The sequence below is a fragment of the Chrysemys picta genome, chromosome 12, assembly GCF_011386835.1.
Source record: "Chrysemys picta bellii isolate R12L10 chromosome 12, ASM1138683v2, whole genome shotgun sequence".
Taxonomy (NCBI): Eukaryota; Metazoa; Chordata; order Testudines; family Emydidae; genus Chrysemys; species Chrysemys picta.
Window position 1 is genome coordinate 153,191 of NC_088802.1, and position 20,727 is coordinate 173,917.

The window sequence follows — 20,727 nt, forward strand, 5'->3', positions numbered from 1 at the left end:
CGGCTGTTCCAATGGTTAGTGCCCCTCCCAGTTAAACGTATGTCCCTTAGTTCTCGTCTGAAGTTGTCTCACTTCAGCTGCCAGCCACTGGCTCTTGTTCTGCTTTGTCTGTGCGATTAAAGAGCCCCCTGCTCCCAGACATCTCCCCAGAAACCTTCCCTTGGATAAACTACAGAGCTCGGATAGAACCCAGGAGTCCTGGCCCCTTCCTTAGCCCTTCTACCAAACTCCCGTAACTCCCAGTATAACCAGTGCCCCTGGACAGACTGCGGCGGGGCTGGGATAACACAGGCTGCCGCGGGCACGGCCCAGACTGACCAGATTTTAAATCAGGATCAAAAACTCAGAAATGTCCCAACCCACTTTATTGCTGTTAGCAAAGCTGCAGAGCGAGATCAGGGCAGCCGGGCTGTGACACACACGGGGCGCAGGGCGGGGGGGGGCAGGGCTGTGACACACATGGGGCGCAGGGCGGGGGCTATACAGGGACTGGGCCCATCCCACACAGACCCCGCGCTGGGCGCTGGGCTCAGCAGGGCTGGACCCCGGGGGAGCCGCACACAGGCACGATGGGGCCTTTAGCCGGGCGTTGGGGCTGCCCCACCCCCAGCCATGGGCCCGATCCCGCCCCACAGGGACCCCATTGACCGGGAATGGCCGAATCTGGCCCAATGCCTGCTGGGTAATGGCTGGAGGGGCTTTACCTAGAGTGACTGACAGCAGCCTCTGGCCAATAGGGGCCGGGCTCGGGGCCCAATCCAGTCCACTGGAGTCAAGAGAAACCTTCCCCATGACGGCAATGGGGTTTGGATCAGCCCCGTGGGCCCTGCTGCCCCCTGACGAGGGGTGACCCCCATTCCCAGCCCCATGGGCAGCAGCCCTCCCCCCTGCTGCCCCCTGACGAGGGGCCACCCCCATTCCCAGCCCCATGGGGCAGCAGCCCTCTCCCTAGATAGGTGCCCCCCTCCCAAGCCCAGCAGAGGGGGGAGGGGGCAGCCCGAGGGGCCGGCTCCCCAGTGAGTATCTAGCAGGTTGGCTCATCGTGGTAACGGAGCTGGGGGGCTCCTGCCCGGGCACAGCAGCTGGCACTGATGGGAGCAGAGCAGGGACGTTGGGGGCAGTGTGTGTGTGTGTGTGTGCGAGTGGGTCCCACGAAGGCACCTGGGGGATTCGGGGGCCCCAGCTCCTCCCCGCGTTTATCTGAAAGGCAAAGAGGGTCAGTTACCAGGAGCCCTGGGCCCCGACGCGAGGCTGGCAGGAATCAGGGCCGTTCCCCAGCACCCCCGGAGAGTCTCCCATTGATGCATGGGGGGATGGGTGGGGGGTGGGTTGGGAGGGGCACAGCGGGTGGGGGTTTCCCCAGTGGGTGCTGGGTGGGCCCAAGGGCTGTGGCTGGCTGGGGGCGGTATCCCAGTGGGTGCGGGGGGGCAGGGGCTGGGGAGCACTGGGGGGGCACAGCAGGTGGAGGGTCTCCTCAGTGGGTGCTGGGAGGGGGCCGGGGCCGTGTGCTGGTAGAACGCCACCTGGGAGAGCATGTTCTCCGCTGTGGGGAGACGGGCGTCAGCACCACCAGCACCAGCCCCCTGCGAGACAGGGTCTCTGAGCGCTTCCCCTAAGGCCACAGCCCCCGCACCCCACCCCCAGCTCCCAGGCCGTGGCATTGTCACTAGGACTCCCCGGTGTGAGGGGAAAGCAGCTGCAGGGAGCACAGGGACCCCTGGTATCGTGCTGGGGCAATGGGGTCAGCCCTGCCTGGGGGGGACAGCGCCCCCTACTGTGCTCCCTCCACCCGCTACCGCTCCCACTCATTGGTTCCTCCAGGTCTCCCATCTAAGCAGTGACCAGGCCTCTACCCATGTAGCTTGTGAAGGCAGACATGACCCCAGCCCAAAGCGGCTCCTGGGGGGAGCTGGGAGCTGCAGGACATTTCATTCTCCCGTCTGTGCGTGGGGCTCGTTCTGTGTCCCGGTGTCACCAGGACCTGGTTCTTGGGGCGATTTCAGTTCCTGGCCCCCGACACTCACACCCCAGGGCTGGTCACTGGGAGACCCGGGAACCCCCCGGCCAGAGACATGAAAGCTGCGCTGGGGGGTCAGACACACTCCGGGGGCGGGGGAGGGGTCTGGCTGGGGGCTGAGGCTGGGAGTCCCCAGGGCCAAAGGGAGTTGGGCACCTACATCCTAGGGAATCGTTCGCTGACCCCAGCTCGCCCAGCAGGATCTCACCGAGCGACTGCAAAGGAGGGAACCTGTCACCACTAGCTGAGGAGAGAGTCGGCCCCACAGAGCCCCCCCATGGGCCTGAGCCCTGGGGAGACAGGGGGGACACATTATTGATATAATCTGGGACCGTATAGATCATTGTTGCAACCAAGGTCCTGTAGTGGCACCTAGATCTTGTATAAAGGGGGTCAATGGGGTGTCTAAGGGCAGGTCTACACTTACCCCCCAAGTCGAACTAAGGTACGCAACTTCAGCTACGTGAATAACGTAGCTGAAGTTCGAAGTACCTTAGTTCGAACTTACCTCGGTCCACACGCGGCAGGCAGGCTCCCCCGTCGACTCTGCGGTACTCCTCTCGCCGAGCTGGAGTACCGCAGTCGACGGCGAGCACTTCCGGGTTCGACTTATCGCGTCCAGACAAGACGCGATAAGTCGAACCCAGAAGTTCGATCGCTCACCACCGAACTACCGGGTAAGTTTAGACCTACCCTAAGACAAGGTTATGGTTTGCTGGGTATGATTATGCTGTCTATATGTGTGTATCAATTTTGTAGTTGAAGTTATGAATATTGGCTCTATACTGTCTGTATTTCAAACTTGTGCTATGCTTCTGGGTGACATCCCAGACAAGCTGAGATTAGCTCTGCCTAGCCTGCTTGATGGCCCATTAAGGACCATCAGCTATACAATGGGTCCATTGAGAGAAGGCAGATACGCCTTGTAACTCAGCAAAGTATGCAGGGGCTGGCCCATGTGACTCCAGACTCCATTTTGCTGTAATTTTCCACAGTAAGGACAAAGAGGTGTTCTTACACCTGGAAAAGACTATATAAGGCTGATGCCTGATCTCCATCTGGTCTTCAATCCTGCTTCTTACCTCTGGAGGAACTTGGCTACAAACTGAAGCTCTGAACAAAGGACTGAGGACCCATCCCAGCGGGGGATGTATTCCAGAGACTTGATTTGAACCTGCAGTTTATTCCATCACTGCTGCAAGCCTGAACCTAGAACTTTGCCATTACTGTATGTAATTGATTCCATTTAACCAATTCTAACTCTCATCTCTATCTTTTTCCTTTTATGAATAAACCTTTAGATTTTAGATTCTAAAGGATTGGCAGCAGCGTGATTTGTGGGTAAGATCTGATTTGTATATTGACCTGGGTCTGGGGCTTGGTCCTTTGGGATCAGGAGAACCTTTTTCTTGTACTGGGGTATTGGTTTTCATAACCATTTGTCCCCATAACGTGTGGCACTGGTGGTAATACTGGGAAACTGGAGTGTCTAAGGAGATTGCTTGTGAGACTTGCGGTTAGCCAGTGGGATGAGACCGAAGTCTTAGTCTGGCTGGTTTGGTTTGCCTTAGAGGTGGAAAAAACCCCAGCCTTGGGCTGTAACTGCCCTGTTTTAGCAATTTGTCCTGAGTTGGCGCTCTCAGTTGGGTTCCGCCAGAATCGCATTGTCACAGTGGCGTAGTCGTGCTTGGATCCACAGAACCAGGTCAATTAAGCTTTGGGTCAGAACCCCACGCTATCCAAATTTGAATTTTGGGATTGAGAGTTTTGTTGGTTAAAGAGCTGCTGCAATGGCTGAGCAAAGAGCATATGAGGGACTTGGCAAAAAAGCCCTGGAAAATTTGTGTTCAGAAAAGAGGATAAGCTTTAGAAAGAAAGCTACAAAGGAAGAACTGAGAAATCTGCTAATAGCCAGTGATCAGGGGGCAAGAGCACAGCCCTTACCTGAGGCTGCAGAAGATGCAGAAAAAATTAGGATGCAAAGGGTGACAAGTAAACTGCAATTTGAGCATGAACAGAAGCTAGCAGATCTTCGATTGCTGGAGAGGCAAAAAATAGCAGAGTTAGAAAGAGAGAGAGAGAAAGAGGCTGCTGAGAGAGAGAAAGAAGCTGATCAAAGAAAGAAGGAGGCTGATGAGAGAGAAGAGAGAGCTCGTAAGGGACGTCTAGAGCTGCTCGCTGCTGAGCAGGAGACTCACAGGATGGAACAGGAAACGGCCAGACTTCAGCTCCAAGTAATGGAAGAGCGGAGAAAGTCATCCCCGCCTGGTACTCCACTTCCCCCCCACCATGAGAAAAACTGGGAAAGGATGTGTCCCATTTACAATGATACTGAGGATATAGAGGAGTTTTTGTCTACCTTTGAACGCCTCTGCAATCTGTACCAGATCCCTGAGGGTCAGCGAATGCCTGTCCTGCTGACCAGACTGACTGGAAAAGCCAGGGAGGTGTTTAATGACTTGGGGGAACAAGAAGCCTTAAATTATGAGCGGTTTAAAGATTCTGTGTTAAGGCGATTCAAGGTTACTCCTGAATCTTACAGAGTTAAGTTTAGAGAGTTTAAAATGTCTAAGGATTGTACTTTTGTAGAATGTGCTCATAAGCTGATGGGTTTTGTTAAAAAGTGGGTTATGGGAGCCAAGGTTCATGGGAGTTTTGAAAAACTGCTGGATTTAATAACTTTGGAACAGTTCTTAGACATTGTGCCTGACAATGTGAGAGCAGCTGTGTGTGACAGGGACCCTGAGTCAGTCCTACGGGCAGCAGAGATTGCGGATGCCCATACCCAAAACAGGGCTCGAGAAGGGTGTAAAACCCCAGGGAAAACTGATCACCATTCTCCCCAGTTCAAGAGGAGGGAAGGATTTAAAAATAAACCTGACTCTTCTAAAGGAGTTCAAGGGGGCCTGGAGGGTAGGAACTCACATCCCAGGACGGAACAGGTTACATGCTATCGCTGTGGTATGCTGGGCCACATGAGACCAGACTGCCCGACACTGAAGGGCGGCCCAAAACCAGCAACCCCAAATGCCACGGCCAATGCTAACCCTGTTGTTGTAAACTCACAGGCAAGCCACACAGAGCCCAGCATTGGTGCCCTGTGTGCAAATGCTGTTTCTGTGGTCTCGGAAGAATTTGACCTTAAAACGCACATTAAAGCTAAATATGGGGGAAATAATGCAGAGTTTATTAGCAGTGCAGAAGTGAATGGAGTGAGGTGTATGGCATGGAGGGACACCGCAGCAGATATTACTCTGGTTAAAGCAAGTCTTGTCAGGAAGGAAGATTATTTGCCAGGTGAAGATGTAACTGTTGTAGCCTTATCTAAGTGTTTTGTCAGGGTGCCTTTGGCTAAAATCCACCTGAAATGGAAGGGATTGGAGGGCACCATGGTTGTGGGAATAAAAGACATAATCCCTAAGGATATTATGATTGGAAATGATATTAAAGCTATGGTCAGTCAAGTTAATACAAACCAGGCACAAGAGAGGATTGATCCTAAGGTTGTGGCTATGGAGGGTTTCTCCAAAAGTTTGTCTTTGGAAAGTAGCTGTTTGGCTGTGAATGAAGTTTCTGAATGTCTATCTAATGTCTCAGAAGTAAATCTGGAATTAGATCAAGCGAAGGGAGAGGAGAACAAGGAGATTTTGGATGAGCCTAGGCAGTCTTGTGAACTGATGGCTTTATCTAGTCAGCAGTTTGGAAAGGCAAGGAGAGTGGAAGATGAGAGTCCCTATACCTTATCTGTTTTCTGTGCGAAGAATAGTGACGGTGAAGGAAATGTGCCTGTGTCTGTCAGGGGTATTGACTTGCCTATGGAGGAAGCTACCCCAGTCTCCAAGCAAAAAGAAGAACAGGAGGACTTGTGGCACCTTAGAGACTAACAAATTTATTAGAGCATAAGCTTTCGTGGACTACAGCCCACTTCTTCGGATGCATATAGAAAAAGTCTCCAAGCAGTTGTCTGTGAATAGCCCGGTGTGCTGGGACAAGGGAAATGAAATCCCAAACCGTATGTCTAGTAAAGGAAAATGCGTCTCCAACTCTTTTTTGTCTGTGGAGCAGACAGAAGGTGCCTTTCGGCCTGTGATGGTTGAGAATAATTTAGTTGTCTCAGAGTTGGTTCTGGATTCAACTAAAGCCCAGGAAGGGAATGGTCCTAAGTTTGCATCTGCTGGGGAGAATGGCACCGTAACTAGGTTGCATCCAGTTAGTGTCTTAGCAAAATCCCAGAGACCAGACAATTCTGGTGCTTGTATTTTGCCTGTTGCTCATGTGTGGTTGGAGAAGGGTGTAACAACTCTGTCTGATCAGGGTGATGCCCTAGCCAGGGCACAAGGAGAGCAGAAAGGTAATTTGGTTGTGTTACCTACGGACAGTTTAACAACTTGTAGCAAAAAGGAAAAAATTCCTAAGCTTGTGTGTGGCAAAGAGAAGGGAAATATTTCTAACCTTTTATCTAGGAAGTCTATGGGTTCGCCTAAAAGGGGATTGTGTAGAGATCTGCCTGATGGGCCAGAGGTGATCCTGAATGTAAGTAAGACCCAGACAGAGTCTGTTGTTGCTCAGGAAAGTGTTCCTTTAGAGCAAGCCCTAGGTGAAGAGGGTAAGGGCAGAATTTCTGTGAGGGGTGAATTGCTGCTTAGAAAAGCTCCTGGAGAAAGGAATCCTCATGGTACTCGGTGCAAGCAGTTCCCTGCAACTGAAGGGTGTGAGAGTGATTTAATCAAGGAAGTTTCAGTTCCTAGCAGCCAAAAATTGTCTGTTGTGAATGGATCCACTGACTTTCCTTTTAAAAGATCCAGTGTGGGTAGCTTTGAGAAGGTCTCAGAGGAAGTAAAAGTTGTTAAGGAATTGAGGCATCCCTATAACCAAGTGGCTGTGTGGGGCCAACTTGTTGGGGGAGACAATGGTGTTAAAACAGGAATGTCTCCTTTCTGATTCTTTAAATGAGCAGTTTGTGCTTCAGGGTTTGAGGACAGATTTGGTTACTGATGTGTCAGAGCAGAGCAGTTTTATGGCTAAATTCTTGAGGATGCGGGGGAGAGCAAGCAAACTCTCACCCGCAGACTCTTTGGATTTGTGTGGTATCTCTTTAAGACAGAGTCCAGCCTTGGAGATGATAGCAGTTACGAATATGAAAATTGGTGGGCTGGCTCTGGTCTGGGGTAGTGCAAATTACTTGCCTGGCTGGGAAAGGGAGGACTTGCTAATAGCTGTTAGCACAGGGGACCCACCCCATCAGCCAGTGAATTCTGTTAAGCAAGAGAAATCAGGGTTTGATCCTGCAGGACAAGGAGGAAAGAGAAAACTGAATTTGGCAAAGGGAAGCCACAGGTTAACCCTAAAATGCCCAAACTCCAATGGTATTGAGCCAAAGGTGTGGCATGACAAACATGATTGTAGATGGACACTTGCAATGAACTTGTTGTTATTGCTAAATTTTGTAATGAATGTGTTGCTATTGCCACAAACTGTAAAAATGTACAATGTGCCTAATCTTTTGGAGAATCCCTTGAACGTGTTAAAAGGAATACATGAAAACACACGTTATGTTAAAAGGCCTTGTTACACTGGGGTTTCACAATTCATGCCTATAAACAATATGGGAACTTTTCACAGGGGAAAAGACATTCCAGACCTAATGTGCTGTATGAAAAGGAAGACTGAGGCACACTACCATATTGCTTTCATGGCTAAATGCCAAGATTCCTGGACTATGAAGAACATTAATATCTGCATTTATTCGATGTTAACGGGGTTCCAAACATTTGCCCGAGCTTGTATGGATAAAGTAGCTGTTTTCTTTAGCTCTTGGCAAGATCACATGGCACATACAGGAACCATGCTGCCAGAGCAGATCCAATCCACTATTGTTCTAACTAAGTGTTACCTTGAGTTTGTAAAGAGGTTCAATCATGTGGTTGAACATGATTTTGATAAACCATTTCTGTTATACACTGGTATGGCTTCTAACCCAATACTAGCTGTAGTGAGACAGAACCCAGGATGGGGAGCTCTTGGGATGCAGTCAGTGATGTTTGTGTCATCCCTTCCTGCATCAATTTTGCGTTGGGGGTGTGACGTTATTGACATAAACCAGGACCGTATAGATCATTGTTGCAACCAAGGTCCTGTAGTGGCACCCAAATCTTGTGTAAAGGGGGTCAAATGGGGTGTCTAGGACAAGGTTATGGTTTACTGGTTATGATTGTGCTGTCTGTGTGTGTATCAGTTTTGTAGTCGAAGTTATGAATAATGGCTCTATACTGTCTGTATGGCAAACTTATGCTATGCTTCTGGGCGACATCCCAGACAAGCTGAGATTAGCTCTGCCTAGCCTGCTTGATGGCCCATTAAGGACCATCAGCTATACAATGGACCCGTTGAGAGAAGGCAGATACGCCTTGTACCTCAGCAAAGTATGCAGGGACTGGCCCATGTGACTCCAGACTCCATTTTGCTGTAATTTTCCACAGTAAGAACAAAGAGGTGTTCTTACACCTGGAAAAGACTATATAAGGCTGATGCCTCATCTCCATCTGGTCTTCAATCCTGCTTCTTACCTCTGGAGGAACTTGGCTACAAACTGAAGCTCTGAACAAAGGACTGAATGACCCATCCCAGCGGGGGATGTATTCCAGAGACTTGATTTGAACCTGCAGTTTATTCCATCGCTGCTGCAAGGCTGAACCTAGAACTTTGCCATTACTGTATGGAATTGATTCCATTTAACTAATTCTAACTCTCATCTCCATCTTTTTCCTTTTATGAATAAACCTTTAAATTTTAGATTCTAAAGGATTGGCAGTAGCGTGATTTGTGGGTAAGGTCTGACTTGTATATTGACCTGGGTCTCGGGCTTGGTCCTTTGGGATCAGGAGAACCTTTTTCTTTTACTGGGGTCTTGGTTTTCATAACCATTTGTCCCTGTGACAGGGTAGTAGCTCACCGCTGTGGCGCTTCCTCCTGGTCATCTCGGGGAATTAGCTCGAACCAGTACGGCACCCCTTCAGGTGGCATCCCGCCTGTCGTTCCACCTGCGTTGGGTGCACAGACTTGCATCACCCTCAATGTAGAGAGTCCTCTTCCGGAGCACTGTCCTCCGACAGTGTCCCTTTTGTCCCTTCACACCCCCTTCCAGGGTGGGGGGGGGGTAAACAACAGCCCCACACCTTCAAGTCCGATCCTCACAGTCCAGGACCTGGCGTGGTTCTGGCCGGCCCCTCCCTGCGGCCTGTGCGTAGGGCAGCACAGCAAAAAAGGGGGGGAAAGGGGGGAGGGGAAGACTCAGGCCCACCCACTACTCTGAGTCCCAGGCCAGAGGCCCTCGGGTGTCAGTCTTGCTGTCTTCCTTCTCCTTCCTCCTCTGACTATCCCTCTGGACCGCTTCCTCAACAGCCCTTCACTACGCTAGGCCTCCTCCTCCCAGGCCTGCCGCCTGGCAGGCTATGGAGTAGGGCCTTCTCCCACTCTCTCAAGCTGGCCTGCACTGTGCTGTCCATGGTGCTGGACTCCCAGCTCTGGAGACAGACCTTCCCCTCTGAAGGCCTGGGACAGACTAACTGCCCCTGCTCTGGGCAGTCTTTTATATGGCTAAGCCGGTCCCTGATTGGCTGGCTCCAATCTGCCTTCTGATTGGCTCTCTGTAAGCCCTTCCCTGATTGGCTAGGCATCTGCGCAGGCGTCTAGGCCTGCTGCAGCCCACTCTCTCTGGGCGTGGGGCAATCGCCCCACCACAGTCCCCATAACGAGTGGCACTGGTGGTGATACTGGGAAACTGGGGTGTCTAAGGAGATTGCTTGTGAGACTTGCAGTTAGCCAGTGGGGTGAGACCGAAGTTCTCTTAGTCTGGCTGGTTTGGTTTGCCTTAGAGGTGGAAAACCCCCCAGCCTTGGGCTGTAACTGCCCTGTTTGAGCAATTTGTCCTGAATTGGCGCTCTCAGTTGGATCCCGCCAGAACCACATTGTCACAGGGGGACAATGGGGACAGGCCGGGGGGCGGGGCCAGGGGCTCCCTGCTCTGCACAGACACACTCACTGCTCAGCAGGGTCTGGTCCTGGCGCGGCTCTTTGGGGAACATTCCCCCATCCCCCCTGTGCCTGGCACCCCCTGGAGGGATCAGCCCCTGAGTCCCTGTGGGGGAGGGGGGCTGCACCCCTAGGGCAGGGCTGTGTCGTACCCAAACGACAGCGACTTCCCCACGATCCTTCTGCTGCCCCTGCACCAGCCTCCCCTCCCCCCTCCCTGCCACGGGGGTGAGACCCTCCCCCCTGCAGCCCCCACCCCGTCCAGATCAGCCCCCTGACCCCTCCCTGCCCACCCCATCCCCTCCCTGCCATGGGGTGAGACCCTCCTCCTTGCAATTCCCACCCTGTCCATCCTCCTCCCTGCCCACCCCATACCCTCCATAAGAACACAAGAACGGCCACACTGGGTCAGACCAAAGGTCCATCTAGCCCAGTATCCTGTCTGCCGACAGTGGCCAATGCCAGGTGCCCCAGAGGGAATGAACAGAACAGGGAATCATCAAGTGATCCAGCCCCTGTCGCTCATTCCCAGCTGCTGGCAAACAGAGGCGAGGGACACCATCCCTGCCCATCCTGGCTAATAGCCATTGATGGACCTATCCTCCAAGAACTTGTCTTGGGTTACTTATCTAGGAATTTATCTAGGGGTTATAGTGGACCACAAGCTAAATATGAGTCAACAGTGTGATGCTGTTGCAAAAAAAGCAAACCTGATTCTGGGATGTATTAACAGGTGTGTTATGAGCAAGACACGAGAAGTCATTCTTCCGCTCTACTCTGCGCTGCTTAGGCCTCAGCTGGAGTATTGTGTCCAGTTCTGGGCACCGCATTTCAAGAAAGATGTGGAGAAATTGGAAAGGGTCCAGAGAAGAGCAATAAGAATGATTAAAGGTCTTGAGAACATGACCTATGAAGGAAGGCTGAAAGAATTGGGTTTGTTTAGTTTGGAAAAGAGAAGACTGAGAGGGGACATGATAGCAGTTTTCAGGTATCTAAAAGGGTGTCATAAGGAGGAGGGAGAAAACTTGTTCACCTTAGCCTCTAAGGATAGAACAAGAAGCAATGGGTTTAAACTGCAGCAAGGGAGGTCTAGGTTGGACATTAGGAAAAAGTCCCTAACTGTCAGAGTGGTTAAACACTGGAATAAATTGCCTAGGGAGGTTGTGGAATCTCCATCTCTGGAGATATTTAAGAGTAGGTTAGATAAATGTCTATCAGGGATGGTCTAGACAGTATTTGGTCCTGCCATGTGGGCAGGGGACTGGACTCGATGACCTCTCGAGGTCCCTTCCAGTCCTAGAATCTATTAATCTAGTTCTTTTTTGAACCCTCTTATAGTCTTGGCCTTCACAACATCCTCTGGCAAGGAGTTCCACAGGGTGACTGTGCGTTGTGTGAAGAAATACTTAAACCTGCTGCCTATTAATTTCATTTGGTGACCCCTAGTTGTTGCGGATTGTGGGGGAGTTAGGGCCCTGCACCCCTCTTCCCGAGATTCACTGCGACTCTCAACCAGCCAGTAAAGCAGAAGGTTTATTTAAGGACAGGAACACAGTCTCAAACAGAGCGTGTAGGTACGACCAGACCCCCTCAATTAGGTCCCTCTGGGAGGTTCAGGGAGCTTAGACCCCAGCTTGGGGTTCCCTGCGTTGCACCACCCAGCCCCAACCGAAACTAAACTCAAAACTCCTCCTGCTGCTCCTCTCCTTTGTTCAGTCTCCCGGGCAGAAGGTGTTAATTCTCCCCACCCCCGTTCCTGGCTCAGGTTACAGCTCAGGTAGCTTCCTTCAAGGGAAGTCCCACATCCCCACTGCAACCCCCCTGCAACATTCCCAGGTCAAATCTGCCCTGCTCCCTGCTCCGTCACATCTCTCCCCCCTTCGAGACTGAACTGAGCGGGGTCACTCTGACCAGTGACCTGGGGAAGTTCAGGGCTCCCTCTCCGGGACAATGCGTCCGCTATCAGGTTGTCACGTCCCTTCACATGGACCACGTCCATGTCATAATCCTGCAGGAGCAGGCTCCATCTCAGGAGCTTGGCGTTGGCTCCTTTCATCTGGTGCAGCCAGGTCAGGGGAGAGTGGTCGGTGTGCACGGTGAAGTGACGCCCAAAGAGATATGGCTCTAGTTTCTTGAGGGCCCACACCATGGCCAGGCATTCCTTCTCGATGGCCGCGTAGTTCTGCTCCCGGGGTAGCAACTTCTTGCTCAGGTACACGATGGGGTGTCTCTCCCCCTTTTCATCCTCCTGCATTAACACCGTCCCCAGTCCTGTGTCTGAGGCGTCGGTGAACACCATAAAGGGCTTGTCAAAGTCTGGGTTTGCCAGAACTGGGCCACTGACCAGAGCCTCCTTCAGCGCCCGGAGAGCCTCCTGGCACTCCTCGGTCCAGACCACTTTGTCTGGCTTCCCCTTCTTGCACAGCTCAGTGATGGGGGCGGCTATGGCGCTAAAGTGGGGCACGAACCTCCGATAGTACCCTGCCATCCCAATAAAGGCTTGGACCTGCTTTTTGGTTTGAGGAGCGGGCCAGTCTCTGATCACCTCCACTTTGGCTGGTTCCGGCTTTAGGCAGCCGCTTCCCACCCAGTGGCCTAGGTAAGATACCTCAGCCATCCCCACCTTGCACTTCTCCGGTTTTACGGTCAGCCCAGCCTTCTGGAGTCGGTCCAGCACTTGTCTAACCTGGGACATGTGGTCCTCCCAGGTCTGGCTAAAGACACAGATGTCATCGATATACGTCACGGCAAAACTCTCCATCCCCCTCAGTAGCTGATCCACCAGGCGCTGGAAGGTGGCCGGCGCTCCCTTGAGGCCGAAGGGCAGGGTCAGGAACTCATAGAGCCCCAGAGGGGTGATAAAGGCCGATTTCAGCCTGGCATCTGCATCTAGCGGCACTTGCCAATAGCCCTTTGTAAGATCCATGGTGGTAAGGTACCGAGCACCTCCCAGCTTGTCTAGGAGCTCGTCCGGCCTGGGCATGGGGTAGGCATCGGCTACAGTGATGGCATTGAGCTTCCGATAGTCCACACAGAACCGGATCGACCCGTCCTTTTTGGGGACCAGCACCACCGGCGAGGCCCAAGGGCTGGAAGACGGCTGGATCACCCCCAAAGCCAGCATGTCATTGACCTCTCTTTCCAGGTCCTGAGCAGTTTTCCCTGTTGCTCGGAAGGGGGAGCATTTTATAGGCAGGTGCGATCCTGTCTGCACCCGGTGGACAGTCAGATTAGTGCGTCCAGGCTGGTTGGAAAACAGCTGTTGGTACAGATGCAGCACCCCTCCGATCTCAGCTCGCTGGGCAGGGGTTAGCCGATCAGAGAGGGAAATTGCTTCCAGGGGGAAGCCAACTCTTGTCCCAGGGAATAGATCTACTAAAGGGTCATCTCCCTGCCCCTCCCACTGTCCACACACGGCCAACACCATATTCCCCCTGTCATAATATGGCTTCATCATATTCACATGGTACACCCGGTGGTGGTGTGCCCGGTTCGACAGCTCCACCACATAGTTTACCTCGTTTAGTTGCTTGACAACCTTGAAGGGCCCTTCCCAGGCGGCCTGGAGTTTGTTTTTCCTCATGGGGATGAGGACCATCACCTGATCCCCAGTGGCGAAGGCGCGGGCCCGTGCTGTGCGGTCATACCAGACCTTCTGCTTCCTCTGGGCTCTGGCCAGACTCTCCCTGGCCAGGCCCATGAGCTCGGCAAGTCGTTCCCGGAAGGTCAGGACATACTCCACCACCGACTCTCCCTCGGGAGTGGCCTTCCCCTCCCATTCATCTCTCATCAGGTCCAGGGGCCCCCTTACCCGCCTTCCATATAGCAGTTCGAAAGGCGAAAACCCGGTAGACTCCTGGGGTACCTCCCTGTACGCAAACAGCAGGTGAGGTAAGTACTTGTCCCAGTCCTGCGGGTGCTGATTCATAAATGTTTTCAGCATCATTTTTAGCGTCCCATTGAACCTCTCCACCAGCCCGTTGGATTGGGGGTGATATGCTGAGGCCCAGTTGTGCCGGACCCCACATCTCTCCCACAAGCACCGGAGTAGGGCCGACATGAAGTTGGACCCTTGGTCCGTCAAGACCTCCTTGGGGAACCCCACTCGGCTGAAAATGGTCAGCAGCGCATCCGCCACAGTGTCTGCTTCAATGGACGATAAGGGCACTGCCTCGGGGTAGCGGGTGGCGAAATCTACCACCACCAGGATGTATTTCTTCCCAGACCGGGTCGTCTTGCTGAGAGGTCCCACTATGTCCATGGCCACCTTCTGGAAAGGCTCCTCTATGATGGGCAAAGGTCTCAATGCTGCCTTCCCCTTGTCCCGGGCCTTCCCCACCCTCTGGCAGGGGTCACAGGATCGGCAGTACTGCCGGACGTTGGTGAAGACCCCGGGCCAGTAAAAGTTCTGTAGCAGCCTCTGCCTGGTGCGCCGGATCCCCTGGTGCCCTGCGAGAGGGATGTCATGGGCCAGGTACAGTAGCTTGTGGCGAAACTTCTGGGGAACCACCAGCTGCCTCCTGATCCCCCACGACTCCACTTCCCCTGGGGGAGCCCACTCTCGGTACAGGAACCCCTTCTCCCACAGGAACCTCTCCTTGCATCCTCTCCTCATGGTCTGTACCACACTGAGGTCAGCCAGGCCCCTTAGCTTCCACAGGGAGGGGTCCTTCTGCAACTCGGCCTGGAACTCGGCGGCTGGGGAAGGGATGGGGACCTGCTCCCTCTCGTCGGCTGGGTTGGAAGCCCCAGCCACCCCGAGCCTTGTCCTTGGGTGTTCCCTCCCCACCCGGGAAGGGTTCGGTGCCTCCGGTGGGACATCCTTCCCAAGGTCAGGGCGTAGTGCCCCTCGCCGGCTCTGGCTACGGGTCACGACTAAGGCGGTCTGGGGGCTGCTTGGCCAGTCCTCTAGGTCCCCCCACATCAACACCTCAGTGGGCAAATGGTGGTGCACTCCCACGTCCTTGGGGCCCTCCTTGGCCCCCCATTTCAGGTGTACCCTCGCTACGGGAACCTTGAATGGGGTCCCGCCCACCCCGGTCAGGGTCAGGAAGGTGTTGGGCACCACCCGATCTGGGGCCACCACCTCGGGCCGGGCCAGTGTCACCTCTGCGCCCGTGTCCCAGTATCCATAAACTTTCTTCCCATCCACCTCCAGGGGAACAAGGCACTCACTCCGCAGGGACAGCCCCGCGCCCAACCTGTAAACGGAGAACTTTGAGTCCGGAGCATCTGGCCCCCCAGAGAAGCTGGCCTGGGGCCCTTCTCTCTCTTGAGCAGTTGATAAGCTGCCAGCCCCTCTTGCATGAGAAGCCTGCCCCTCGTCCGTCTGGGCCTCTACCAAGTTAACCCGGTGCAGGTTCGGTCTGCTCAGTCTGTCCTTGAGCTTGGGGCACTGGGCCCGAACGTGGCCTCTTCGGCCGCAGTAATAGCAGTTCATGTCCCGTGGGTCCCCTTGAGCCGGTCAGCTGTCCCTGACGCTGGGCATTCCCCTTGGGAGGGGATTCCCCATATTCCCCCTTTGGGAGGTACCCGGGTGACTCTCTCTCTGCATTGCGGCGGGCCTGTTCCTTTGGGACTCCTCCCTGCCACCCCCTGACCGGCTCTTCACAAACTCATCGGCCAGCCGCCCTGCGTGTCGCGGGTTCTCTGACTTTCTGTCCACCAACCACAGCCTCAGGTCGGATGGGCACCGCTCATACAGTTGCTCCAGTACCAGCAGTTTAACCAGGTCCTCCTTCGTCTGGGCCCCATCTGCCCACTTGCTGGCGTATCCCTCCATGTGGACGGCTAGTTGCAGATATGAGATCTCAGGGGTTTTATCCTGACTCCGGAACCTTTCCCGGTACATCTCAGGAGTCAGCCCAAACTCACGTAGCAGGGCCTTTTTGAATAGTTCGTAGTCCCCTTTCTCCGCCTCTTCCAGTTGGCGGTACAATGCCACGGCTTTGGGGTCCAGTAAGGGGGTGAGAACCCGGAGTCTGTCCGCGGCATCAACCCAGTGCAGCTCGCAGGCCGTCTCAAAGGCATCCAGGAAGTCATCCATGTCCTCCCCCTCCTTGCGTGGGGCCAGGATGCACTTATCAAAGCTCCGTGCAGTCCTGGGTCCCCCCTCACTCACCGCAGCCGGGGGTTCGCTGCCCCTCAGTCTCGCCAGTTCCAGTTCATGCTGACGCTGTCTCTCTTCATGCTGTCTCTGTCTCTCTTCATGCTGACGCTGTCTCTCTTTCTCCTCCCGTTCATGCTGCCTCCGTTTCTCTTTCTCCTCCCATTCATGCTGTCTCTGTTGTTCACGATCCTCCAGCTCTCTCCGTTTTAGCTCTTTCTCCCATTCCAGCCATTCCCGCTCCATGGATGCCGAGCGTCGCCGGGAGGATCCCCTGCTGGCCGGGGGGTCTCGGTATTTGCTGGGCTCCTCCCCACCCTTCCCCTAGGCATAGGAAGGAGGGGTCTCGGGAAGCCCTCAGCAGCCGGCTGACCACTCCCAGCTGGGACAGATGTAAGCGGGGGAATGGTCCCGCTATTGTGGGGAAATTATCTGACTTCTGCACTACCCCGGTGAGGTGGGCTAGCGAAAGGATTTGAGTCCCCGCTCCCACTTCCTTTACCCAGAGGCCTTCCTGCCCTTGAGGACGCCCCTTTCACTTTTCTGTCTGGCTGAGTCCTCGTAACCCCAACAAGGCTGGGCCCAGGATTTCTGGGGGGCTCGACCCCCAACCCTGCTGTGGTCACCTAGGACAGGGGCTAGGGTGTCCCCACTTTGGGGTACTTTTTTTGCACTGGGCACCTCCCTGACCCACTGATTATTCCATACAATTTAAAGCAAATACAAGTTGTTTAATTAACAATTAATCTAAAGAAAAGAACAAGGAAAAATGGGAAAGGTTAAAGGAAAACACATCACCCCGCTCTGTGGCAGGGAACATCACAACCAGTGTCTCTGGAATGTCAGGGCAGGTCACAGTCTGCTTCTTGTAGGTCCCAGGCTCCTTCTCAGGCCCTGGCCGTGCTGCAGAGACGCTGCGGGTTGGACACTTGCAATGGTGGTGGCCACACACCTCCGGGCTTTGAGTGGTGGGACCCTTCTTCCCAGCGTCAGCCCCCCGTAGGGTTAAGGTCCCCCTCCCAGTCTGGCCTGCAAGGGTCCTTGTCTGGGGGTGTCTTTCTGTGCTGGGCCCTTTGCCCAGGTTCCCCCTTGGCTGGCCCCACTTGCTCACCACACCTGGCTCTGTGGCTGCAGCTCTGCTCCCAGCACAGGATCTGCTCTCCCCGGGCTGCGTCTCTGGCTCTGTGGCTGCAGCTCCGCTCCCAGCACAGGATCTGCTTCCTGGCTGCTTGTCTGGCCCCTCTGGCTCTGGTTGCTGCAGCTCCGCTCCCAAGGCAGCTCTGCTCTCTCTGGGCCGTGCTCTGGCTCTGGGGCTGCAGCTCTGCTCCCAGCAGCTCAGCTCGGGCCCCTGCTCTCTCCTTAGCTCGGCCCCACCCTGTGTGACCCAGGCCATTCCAGCTCACATGGAGGACGGGACCCCCTCTGGCCTCCTGACTCCCTGATTAGCTGCCCGCCCTGTCAATCAGGCTGATCTGGAGCATTGGCCTCTCCCCATTGGGGACTGTCAATCTCAGGCTCCTGATTTGCCCTCGACCCTTCCCCTTTTAGTGCTGGGAGGTAGCCACCAAACACCCCCACTGAATGTTAGTAAGGGGGCAACAGTCCCCTTACATTCCCCCTTGCTAAAATACTGCCACATCCACAATATTCACACCGGTACATCCGGGCCCCATGGTAACAACATAACCCATGTCATTGTATATCAACAACCCATTAGCAATTATCAAAAGAACATTTAACATATTTAACATTCCACATCTACTTCTTAATACCATACATAACAATATTTATTAAAACACTACATAGAACCAATAACATAATTATTTTTAAGTTTAACAGGAAGTACGCCCTTATTAGCCCTCTGGGACCTTTTTAAGACTGGTGGTTTGTTACCCATATTTTCTATTTTTCTATTCTCGGGTAATACTGGGTCAGTTTGAAGGATCTGGCCATTCTTGTTAGGGTTTGGGTTTGCCCCACTCTGTCCCCCTCTGTATTCGGTTTGTGGGACTAGAACCATTTCCCAATTGGTTTCAGCCTCCTCGGGGTGTACTGATCTACGCCTCCTATGGTCCCTGTCTGGACTAAGGTGCAATGTTTCAGCTGGTCCCTATGTACTACTATCCCAGGACCTCCTCGTTCAGGCTGGTTAGCGTACACTGGTAGCTCAGGATTGTTGTGAGCGACTACAATGTGGGGATTTGACTCCCATTTGTCCTGTATTTTATTACGCCCCCGGTGTCTATGGTTACGAACTAGTACATGGTCACCAGATCTGATGAGAGCCCCACTGGACTTGCTATCATAAGTCCTTTTCCTACTTTGGGCTGTGTCTTTAGTTGTACTGAGAGCAACTTTCCAGGCTGTCGTCAGCCTGTCATGGTGACCTTTGACCTGGTCATCATAATTGGTCACCTCATCCTTAGAAAAGACTTCTTGATGCTTCTCTGGCAACGCCCTTATGTTAGCCACATGTGCAAGAATCAGCCCTTGACGTGCCGCTTGAACTGGAACGGGCAGTCTCCCATCACATCTTTCTTGAAGAAAGGTAACTCGTCCTCCCTTCTCCCTCGTCACCTGCAGCTCATTTCCTGGTACACAGCTGTGTTCGTCAAGGATCTTCCCTCTCCAAGGAGGAATAATGGTCTTCCGTTCTCTGCCCACTTTACCATTTCCCATATGCCTTGTGGGGCCCAGGGAAAGACTCTGCCTCTCCTCTCGAGCCAGTACTTTACTCAGCACAGCATTCTTCCTAGAGCGCTCGTGACAGTTCATCCTCCTGGTTCCTTCTCCTGGCAGCAGTAGCTCCTTCAGCTCACTAATGATGTTCATCCCTAGAATCCCGGGGACTCCTTCTCCTATATGGCTCCCTTTTGAGGCTTTGTCTTTCAGGATGAAGATGCATTTTCCTGGCAGTGTCTGGCCCATATACTCTATGTCTGCTTCAAGGCACCCCACCACTGGGATTGCCAGTCCATTAACAGCTGTTAGACGTACAAACCGTGTGCTGTGCATGGTCAGGTCCTTGTCCTTCAGATATTTTTGAAAATGCGACTCAGTAATGGTGGTGACTTCTGAGCCAGTATCTAACAAACATCTGGTCTTCACCCCTGCTATACATACTTCAGCAGTTGGACAGTCTCCAAATGCTCGCTTACAGAAGTCGCTAGATATGCTGGCACTGCCCATGTTCCTCTCAACACTGTATGCAGAGGGATTTTCCACGAAGGACAGGCCTAGGAATCCTTCTGCCACTGCTTGGCCTTCTACTGTACATGGACCACTTGCTCCTGGTGCCCCATTGGGTTCGAGTGCCTGGGACTCTGTTCTCCTTCTCAGTGGACATTCTCGGCTAGTATGCCCTGGCCTTTCACAAGTGTAACAAATGTATCTTCCCAGCTCATCCTTCAGTGGGGCTCTTCGGGATCCCGGTGCCCTTGGATACTTTGGCATACTAATGGGATTCTTTTCTTTCATCAACTCAGTCATCACTTTCAGCATCTCCCTCTGTTGGACCGCCAGTTTTTGGACAGCTTCACTTAAGCTTTCCAATGTTAGCGCTGTTTGGGGCAGGACCTTTTCCCCAGCAGCTGCATTCACTAGGCCCCCACTTCGTGTATGGGGATTAGGCTTGGCCGCCTCTGCCACAGGAACTTCCTCTTCTTCTGACCACATCATGGCAGCCTGCATGAGTTCATGGAACTTCTTACTGGGCTCTTCTTTAAACCTCCTTTTCATTTCACGTCGGAGGGAGTCATCACGGAGCCCCAGCACCAACTGCTCTTTCAGAACCGTATCTGGGTCTGGAACTCGCTGAGGGTCTCGCCGTTCCACTTTGTTCATTCTCTCCTGGAGGTCATATGCGTATGCCCGGACAGTTTCACCAGGCTCCTGCTTTCTCTCAAAAAACTCCTTTAGTCGGGTTCCAATAGGTACCTTGTCTCCATACACTTTTAGGAGGAGTTCAAATACCTTTTCCACATCTTTCTTGTCTGCCACTGCCATGAACTTTACTGTGGCCTTGGCCTGGCCCTTGAGGTGCTCCTCTATGAAGTCCACATGATCTTCTTCAGGTACTCTTAGCACACGCAGAGCCGCCTTCACAGACTTGACCCACTCCTCTACTGTAATGTCTCCTGGTCTAGTCGGGAAGCCACCAAACTCCGTGACCTTCCGCTCCCGTGGGACATAAATAGGAGGGGGTTTCTTAGCTTCTGCTGTCTGTTGGTCTATTACTGCCTTGGCCAGCGATAAGGCTTCTCTCTGTTCAGTTCTAGCTTGTTGTAATGCCTCTGCTTGGTCTGATAATGTGCGCTGAAGTTCAGCAAACTGGGTTCGTAGTTCTTCAATTCCAGCCATGGTAGGGTGCTCAACCAGGCCCGGACCGTGCTACTAGAACTTAACCAGAAAACCAATGGGATGGACCCTGTGGATAGGATCCTGTTCGTGACGCCAATTATGTAAGCGGGGGAATGGTCCCGCTATTGTGGGGAAATTTTCTGACTTCTGCACTACCCCGGTGAGATGGGCTAGCGAAAGGATCTGAGTCCTCGCTCCCACTTCCTTTACCCAG

The 20,727-nt window shown here is 53.4% G+C and overlaps 1 protein-coding gene across 3 annotated transcripts in view; it reads right to left on the reverse strand.

The window, feature by feature from the left end:
* Positions 1 to 351: 351 nt before the first annotated feature.
* Positions 352 to 20,727, reverse strand: part of LOC101944018 (HLA class II histocompatibility antigen, DR alpha chain-like) — a 41,656-nt gene continuing 21,280 nt past the window's right edge. For 2 of the 3 annotated variants that reach the window (XR_010591948.1, XR_010591947.1), the window contains one exon: positions 352 to 448. Coding sequence is in view for 1 of the 3 variants with exons in the window: in XM_065563941.1 (XP_065420013.1) it covers positions 1,197 to 1,200 (4 nt within the window). In the remaining 2 variants the exon portion in view is untranslated. Of the gene's footprint in view, positions 1,201 to 20,727 lie in introns of all 3 variants that reach the window. The other variant, XM_065563941.1, reaches the window with a different exon arrangement.